At 41.7% G+C, this 9,028-nt stretch overlaps 1 protein-coding gene across 1 annotated transcript; it reads right to left on the bottom strand.

Annotated features, from left to right (window-relative positions):
- Window positions 1–566: 566 nt before the first annotated feature.
- On the bottom strand, window positions 567–8,731 carry LOC112262138 (G-protein coupled receptor family C group 6 member A). Its single transcript, XM_024437856.2, has 6 exons — window positions 7,606–8,731; window positions 6,959–7,244; window positions 4,590–5,420; window positions 3,481–3,690; window positions 3,103–3,220; window positions 567–2,153 (listed from the first exon to the last, which is right to left on the bottom strand). The coding sequence occupies exons 1-6, from the start codon at window positions 7,788–7,790 to the stop codon at window positions 1,213–1,215; spliced, it is 2,571 nt and encodes an 856-aa protein (XP_024293624.1). The 5' UTR covers window positions 7,791–8,731; the 3' UTR covers window positions 567–1,212.
- Window positions 8,732–9,028: the final 297 nt, after the last annotated feature.

The following is a 9,028-nucleotide window of genomic DNA, read 5'->3' on the forward strand; positions in this document are numbered from 1 at the left end:
AAGTCCCCATTCTCATCGACGTGGCTGTAGTGGAGAAGGTTGAGAGCGTCTAATTCCTTGGTGTCCACATCACCAACAAACTAGAATGATCCAAACACACCAAGACAGTCGTGAAGAGGGCACGACAAAGCCTATTCCCCCTCAGGAAACTAAAAGATCTGGCATGGGTCCTGATATTCTCAAAAGGTTCTACAGCTACAACATTGAGAGCATCCTGACCGGTTGCATCACTGCCTGGTACGGCAATTGCTCGGCCTTCCGACCGCAAGGCACTACAGAGGGTAGTGCGTACGGCCCAGTACATCACTGGGGCTAAGCTTCCTGCCATCCAGGACCTCTACACCAGGCGGTGTCAGAGGAAGGCCCTAAAAATTGTTGAAGACCCCAGCCACCCCAGTCATAGACTGTTCTCTCTACTACTGCATGGCAACTTTAACCATATCTACATGTACATACTACCTCAATCAGCCTGACTAACTGGTGTCTGTATGTAGCCTACCTACTTTTATAGCCTCTCTACTGTATTTCACTGTCTTTTTACTTCTTTACTTATCGATTGTTCACCTAATACCTTTTTTGCACTATTCGTTAGAGCCTGTAAGTAAGCATTTCACTATAAGGTCTACTACACCGGTTGTATTCGGCACACGTGACAAATAAACTTTGATTCAATTTGAAATCAATTATAAACAACTACTAATCAGTATAGCATTACTGTATAGCATAGCTAGGGGGACATAATGTATGTACTGTATTCTGGAGAAAAATTATTCCTCTGTAATGCTTGGGTTCATGTTCCCATAATGCAAATAGGTTTATGCCAAGTTCCATGCTTCCAATAACTATCACTGGTGCTTGACAGTCTTATCATGGATCACACTTTGAAAAATTCAGATTGTCCACCTGTAGAGGCTCTTATTATTATTATCTATCCTGATGCCTAGTCACTTTACCCTGCCTTCATGTACATATCTACCTCAAATACCTCATTATTATCTATCCTGATGCCTAGTCACTTTACCCTGCCTTCATGTACATATCTACCTCAAATACCTTGTTATTATCTATCCTTATGCCTAGTCAATTTACCCTACCTTCATGTACATATCTACCTCAAATACCTTGTTATTATCTATCCTTATGCCTAGTCAATTTACCCTACCTTCATGTACATATCTGCCTCAAATACCTCGTATCGCTACTATCAACAAACTATTTGCTGACAACAGCCATGCCCTTCTTTTCATAGTGTTTCCGGATGTAATTTATGATGGCACTCTCGTTGTTGAGCTCCTTCCTGAAGAGCATGATGTAGCACTTGGGAGCAAAGTGACAGCAGAGTACGCTGTAATTGGACACCAAGATGGCCGCCGCCTCGATGGCCCGCTGGTACTTCCCCGACATGTTGATGTAGACAGGGATGAAGACAATCCAAACCACCAGGAAAATCATCATGCTGATGGAGACAAAACTGGCGTTCTTATACAAATCTGGCAACTGCTTCCCTTTGAACGCAAACAGGAAGCAGACCACTGCCAGCAGGGCAATGTAAGTCAACATGGCTCCAAAGAGCATCTTGGAACCTTTGTTGCACTCCAGAAGGATGGTGGCCTCGTCGAACCTGCTGCTTTCGACAATGAACGGTGGGGCGTAGGTCAGCCACAGCACGCACACGGCCACCTGGACCGCCGAGCAGCACGTTACCACGGCGATGGGTCGGTTGAGGCGCTTCAGTGTGTCGCCGACTGTAACCCTCAAATCGAAAGTGAAGCCCACAAAGATCTGGAGCAGGTTGGCCAGGATGCAGGAGACGCAGACAGTGAAGGCCATGCCAAAGAGTGGGAGTCCTGCCATGCAGGTGGTCTTTGTTGGCTCCCCCAGGAACATACTGATACAGCAGAAGCAGGCCAGCAGGGACAGCAGCTCCAGGAAGCTGAGGTAGCCTCCAGTGGATTTCACTATGGGTGTTCTTTGATCCACAGCAAACAAAATGGCCACCAGAAGGCTGACAACAATCCCCAAGACATCAAATGAGACCAGAACAGTGGTGAAAGCGTCAGTCCACCCCAGGTACTCAATGGTTTTCATCAAACATCTGTCCATGTCTGAGGATGTGTACTCACTTTGTGGATGACAGGCCACGCACTTCTTACCTGAGGGTTGAACCAAATAGACAGTATGTGATATTTGTGATAATAATCATGTACTTGTTTGAGGAGTATGCAGGATATTTACATGAGGACATTTGGCTTTGAATAGAGTTGTGTAAGAAACAGGCGTTGTCTGGTATTATGACACTATTTGAAGCAGTCCACAGTAACCACACTTATGCAAATTACGTATTTGCTTAGAGACCCAATTTGCCCTCAGAACATCCTCAGTTCGTCAGGCCATGGACTCTACAAGGTGTCGAAAGCATTCCACAGGGATGCTGGCCCATGTTGACTCTAATGTTTCACACAGTTGTGTCAAGTTGGCTGGATGTCCTTTGGGTGGTGGACCATTCTTGATGCACACAAAAAAACTGTTGAACGTGAAAAACCCAGCAGCATTGTAGTTCTTGTCGCACAAACCGGTGCGACTGGCACTTACTACAATAGCCCGTTCAAAGGCACATAAATATGTTGTCTTGCCCGTTCACTCTCTGAATTGCACACACACACACACAATCCATGTCTCAATTGTCTCAAGGCTTAAAAATCCCTGTTTATTAACCTGTCTCCTCCCCTTCATCTACACTGATTGAAGTGTATTTAACAAGTGACATCAATAAGGGATCATAGCTCTCACCTTGATTCACCTGGTCAGTCTATGTCATGGAAAGACCAGGTGTACTTAATGTTTTGTGTACTCAGTGTATACAAAACATTCAACAAAATACAGACTAAACATTTAGACAATAGACTCAATATGCCCTCAGATCAGTTACAGACCTAAAGTAAAAATAAATTGTGGCCATATAGAACTGTAATCAGATTAGTTGCAAAAATCCCCTCAGACAAATCCCCGGTGGTATGGAAACTGACCTGCTTTGGATATTGTCTGATGATTTTTCAATTTACATCAAAATCAATAAGCATCTTGATATTTTACTGTACTTACCACCTCCGGTAGAAATGTATCCACGACTGCAAAGAGAACACTCCTTGCAGCATGAGTTTATCTTTGAAATTAACTCATATCCCGGATTACATGTCTTACAGCAGTTGGCAAAAGTCACCTAAAAAAGAGAGAAGATTTTAGGTAGCACTTTACATTGCAGCATGGAATAAAGTGGTAATAATATGGTAATAGTAGAGTAACAACTAATGTCAAGTAGACTTCATGTCCAATGCTATCTATTGTGTACTGTAGATCGAGCTCTTTGCCCCAACCTCAAATTAATAGGAGGCTAAGTGAACCCACATCCAAGAATAATGATTAAAGATGGGAAGGCTTACTGTAAAGTTAAGAATACTGATTTAAGATAGGAAGGCTTACTGTAACATTTTCGAACTCTCTGATGAGATGCTCTCTGATGCGGATGGGTTCATCAGGCCTATACTCTCCAACGGTTATTATCCGATTTTCTGAAACCGACATATTCCACTCTACGATGTCATATCCTGTAGTAGGGTCACCATTTTCATTGAAAGCTATGTGTGTGGTATTGTCCACTATGAAGTTAACCCGCTTGAGTTCCTCAAGAAGCTGTGGACACAACCAGCTAAATATGAACAGCGGGCAGCATCTTATAGTTTACTCTGTGGTGTTATGTAGGAGAGATTGTATGTCTAAAATACAGTCAACCCTATGAATCAATCCTAATTAACAACAGTATCACAATAAAAGGTCCATTCAAATATAAGATTATTTTTCTAGAATAACAAAAAGAAAATGTAAATTTCCAGATCCCCAAAGTAGACTAATATCGAGAGGAGTCAAACATCTGCTATCTGAGCAGCTAACCGATCGCTGCAGCTGTACATAGTCCATCGGTAAATAGCCCACCCAATTTACCTACCTCATCCCCATACTGTTTATATTTATTTACTTTTCTGCTCTTTTGCACACCAGTATCTCTACCTGTACATGACCATCTGATAATTTATCACTCCAGTGTTAATCTGCTAAATTGTAATTATTCGCCTACCTCCTCATGCCTTTTGCACACAATGTATATAGACTCTCTTTTTTTCTACTGTGTTATTGACTTGTTTATTGTTTACTCCATGTGGAACTCTGTGTTGTTGTCTGTTCACACTGCTATGCTTTATCTTGGCCAGGTCGCAGTTGTAAATGAGAACTTGTTCTCAACTAGCCTACCTGGTTAAATAAAGGTGAAATAAAAATAAATAAAATAAATGTACAGTATATGCATCAATCTGAAATTAATGGGAAAGATTGGCACTAATTTCCTCGTTGTATTTGGTGTCTATCTTTTCCATTAATTTGGGGCCGAGGCACAGAGCTACATCTACACTAGCCTACAGATAGTATAGTATATTTAGAGGTCTGAAAACCAACACCTATTTTTTGGAACTGATTTTGTAATTAAGTGATTTTAAAGTGTTAGTGATTACGTCAACCCACACAGTGCAGTGGCTTACCTCCCAAACAGCAAAACTGGCATTTCGTTTACACCTTACATTGTCGCAGTTCAGCAGGCTTCTCAGCCCCTGAGCAATGACTTTGACCGCTAGATAGATGTAATAAGACTCATCCTTGTCAATGTACTTCAGTAAGCACCTTCTGTCCAGGCATGTCCTTCCACCACTCTCTGACTGGGATTTGGTGTCGGGTAATGTACAGTTCAGCACACTTTCATCTACCAAGGAATCGGGACATGGAGGATAATGACACATAAATTCATGGATAAAGCTGTTATGGGCTTTACTTTGGAACATAGAGTCACGGACATACTCATGAAAACCCGGCACTTTGTTTCTCTTTGGAATGAATCCAAATACCCTCCCAACCTTTTGAATATCGGGCATTTCAGAAAGGTCCTTGTTGGTGGCCCAAGTGTCACATGCAATCCAAATTCTGCTGATCCCCATTCTAAGGACCTCTTTGAGGATGATCCTAACATTCAATTCAGCTGTGAAAATGACAATGGCCTCGGCAGACGAATTGCGAATCTTTGACATGAGCATGGCCAATTCTGTTTGTTTTCTGGTCTCGTTGAGTAAAAAGTTTGCTGATAGGATCTCCTTGAAGTCCACACACAGTTTCCTGTCATTGAAGTGATCGATCAGCCTCTCGGCGCCATACTTGCCGTACTCATCATCACTGCCTATCACTCCCACGCTCTCCCAGGTGAGATGCTTCACCAACTCAGCGATCGCAATGGTCTGATGCTCATCACTGGAGACCGTTCGCAGAAACGAGGGGAACTTGCACTTCCTACTGAGCAACTCACTTGTTGATGAATAACTGATCTGCAAAAATGAGGAACAAAGCGTTGAACAGCGCTAGAGCAGAAGTTACAGTGACAATTGGTCATTATGTATTCCCACTTGAAATTAAACCTAACTTATAAAGGCTTTAGGGTTAGTCACTAGATAAAGGGTTAGTCACTAGATAAAGGGTTAGGGTTAGTCACTAGATAAAGGGTTAGGGTTAGTCACTACATCAAGGGTTAGGGTTAGTCACTACATCAAGGGTTAGGATTAGTCACTACATCAAGGGTTAGTCACTACATCAAGGGTTAGGGTTAGTCACTACATCAAGGGTTAGGGTTAGTCACTACATCAAGGGTTAGTCACTACATCAAGGGTTAGGGTTAGACACTACATCAAGGGTTAGGATTAGACACTACATCAAGGGTTAGTCACTAGATAAAGGGTTAGTCACTACATCAAGGGTTAGGGTTAGTCACTACATCAAGGGTTAGTCACTATAAAGGGTTAGTCACTATAAAGGGATAGGGTTAGTCACTAGATAAAGGGTTAGTCACTAGATAAAGGGTTAGTCACTAGATAAAGGGTTAGTCACTAGATAAAGGGTTAGTCACTAGATAAAGGGTTAGTCACTACATCAAGGGTTAGTCACTAGATAAAGGGTTAGGTTAGTCACTAGATAAAGGGTTAGGGTTAGTCACTAGATAAAGGTTTAGGGTTAGTCACTAGATAAAGGGTTAGTCACTACATCAAGGGTTAGGGTTAGTCACTAGATAAAGGGTTAGGGTCACTCACTAGATAAAGGGTTAGGGTTAGTCACTAGATAAAGGGTTAGGGGGTTAGTCACTAGATAAAGGGTTAGGGTTAGATAAAGGGTTAGTCACTAGATAAAGGGTTAGGGTTAGTCACTAGATAAAGGGTTAGTCACTAGATAAAGGGTTTAGTCACTAGATAAAGGGTTAGTCACTAGATAAAGGGTTTAGTCACTAGATAAAAAGGGTTAGTCACTAGATAAAGGGTTAGTCACTAGATAAAGGGTTAGTCACTAGATAAAGGGTTAGTCACTAGATAAAGGGTTAGTCACTACATCAAGGGTTAGGGTTAGTCACTAGATAAAGGGTTAGTCACTAGATAAAGGGTTAGTCACTAGATAAAGGGTTAGTCACTAGATAAAGGGTTAGGGTTAGTCACTAGATAAAGGGTTAGGGTTAGTCACTAGATAAAGGGTTAGGGTTAGTCACTACATCAAGGGTTAGGGTTAGTCACTAGATAAAGGGTTAGGGTTAGTCACTAACCCTAAAGGGTCAAGGGTCACTAGATCAAGGGTTAGTCACTAGATAATCAAGGGTTAGGGTTAGTCACTAGATAAAGGGTTAGGGTTAGTCACTACATCAAGGGTTAGGGTTAGTCACTACATCAAGGGTTAGGGTTAGTCACTACATCAAGGGTTAGTCACTACATCAAGGGTTAGTCACTACATCAAGGGTTAGTCACTACATCAAGGGTTAGTCACTACATCAAGGGTTAGTCACTACATCAAGGGTTAGTCACTACATCAAGGGTTAGGGTTAGCATACCTGAGCCACTAAAGGTAGAGCTAGTAGACGGGCAACAGCTATTGACTTCTCAGAATACCTCTCCCCAATTACCACTTTAACATGTGGTGTGGTTACATTAGGCTTCACCCCCTGCCCCTGGATGTCCTCCATCATGCTCAGTGTTGCTCTGACGGCATTTGTTACATCCCCACAGGTGTCGTATATTTCGTATCCGACACTCACATTGGGCAACATCTGAGACCTGTTTATCTCTTGAATGGCATAAATCATCACTTGCGATCGGAGGAACATCTGCACGTCGTAACTGCAAACATTATACAATTAGAATGGTTTGGAATAGCGTAGTTCTAGTTGCAGTCTTCTAGTTGCAGTCTTCTCGTTGCATAGCATTCTCGTTGCATAGCATTCTCGTTGCATAGCATTCTAGTTGCATAGCATTCTAGTTGCATAGCATTCTAGTTGCATAGCATTCTAGTTGCATAGCATTCTAGTTGCATAGCATTCATCGTTGCATTCTCGTTGCATAGCATGCTACAGTAGTTGCAGTCTTCTAATTACATGAAATTCTAGTTAATAGCATTCTAGTTTTGACAGCAAAGGTACACATTACCTACAAAGACACAGCACTTATTGATGACGCTCATTGATGTTCACTGTATACTCACTCAATGCACGTCTTTTGCGGAGGAATGGTGGATCCATTAGTTTTCACCTGCAGGTAAACGGGAAAAAGTCCACCCACAACAATGTCCCCAGGGACATAAATATGACGAGGATTGTGGTTGACTGAACAAGAAGGTCCCGAGACTATTGAGGTTACAGTCACAATTAAGAGCAACAAGACCCACATTGTGTATTTACTGTAGACTGGTGCTGAGGTCCTGTCTGTGTAATAACTATGTGTCACTCCCTGTCTATTGAAGACCTGTATATGACAGAGGAAGTTTGAATATTTGCATACAGACTACAAACAGAATTCAGAGTAACAGCATAGTCTGTTTGTTTTCTAATTAAGGCAATGAAATGAATGTGTAGTTCTTATCTATGAAGATGAGAACTAACCCTAACACTTGTAGAATAAAACCCAGCAATTTATAATAGTATTAATGATGTATTCTTTAGGTTCTCAATATGAAACTTCTGGTTTGTGGTTTGTTAACAACCATTGTAATTTTCTAAGCACTCGTATTTAGTTTTTTTGAGGGGGCTTTCTAGACACAATCCAACAGGATAATTGCCTTGTTCAAGGGCACAGCGGCAGTCGGTTTGGAATCTGACACCAGTATCCCCTCAAATGCCAGTTGAGTGTGTCAGTGTGTTATTTTTTAGTACTGTAGCAAGATGACTTTGAAAAGGTTAAAGAGGGACTTGACTTGCAGGATCCGGGTAGAAGTAAATGTTTTAATACAGAGTTTTGGGGTACAACGGTGTAAATAATGTGTGACTCGGCTATCTTGCAGTGACTGTGTCTGTTGGAGCTGCTGGCATTCTCACTCGAACCAATGGCTGGAAACACTTGCCCGGGAAAACAAAGAGAGAGGAGAGACAGTAGCACAGCTACCACAGGCCATCTGAGTAGTGACAGCTGGTTAGTCTGTGACCAATCCTTGTCTGGCATGGTTGGAGATGGTTACGCTAAGGGAGATTTGCAGTAACTCAAGAGACAGGAGTAGTTGTCATTCTTACACAACATTCCACCATAACAGCTCTTCAGAGCACCCGGTTAAATAGTGTTTAGGAGTGCTTTTCCATGGTAGAAATAGATGTCATTGTTGTATTTCTGGGGATTGTGTTTAATTTACTGTAATCTTAAATAGAAATACTGAACTATTTTAACATGGTTTATTTTAAGCTATTTTCCCTATGGCGGACAGAACGTGTTGCTACATTACACTAACATTTTCACCACAATAATTACAGGAAATACACATCCCTTTTTACTTCAGATTAGTGATGTTTGTATAAAAGTTTACAGTCCTCACAATCTCACAAAATCGATTGCTTAAAACAGATCAATATCTTTGGTTTAGCTCCAGTGTTTTTCTCATATGCACCTGTCTGTAGATGGTCTTTGAACTCCGCTGTGAT

This window comes from Oncorhynchus tshawytscha, linkage group LG11 (assembly GCF_018296145.1).
Source record: "Oncorhynchus tshawytscha isolate Ot180627B linkage group LG11, Otsh_v2.0, whole genome shotgun sequence".
NCBI classification, from domain to species: Eukaryota; Metazoa; Chordata; class Actinopteri; order Salmoniformes; family Salmonidae; genus Oncorhynchus; species Oncorhynchus tshawytscha.

Coding starts and splice junctions, on each gene's coding strand:
- LOC112262138 (XM_024437856.2), bottom strand. CDS start 7,790: ATGTGGGTCTTGTTGCTCTTAATTGTGACTGTAACCTCAATAGTCTCG. Junction 5,421..6,958: donor CTCTACCTTTAGTGGCTCAG/GTATGCTAACCC, acceptor TCATTTTTGCAG/ATCAGTTATTCATCAACAAG. Junction 2,154..3,102: donor ATACATTTCTACCGGAGGTG/GTAAGTACAGTA, acceptor TTCAACCCTCAG/GTAAGAAGTGCGTGGCCTGT.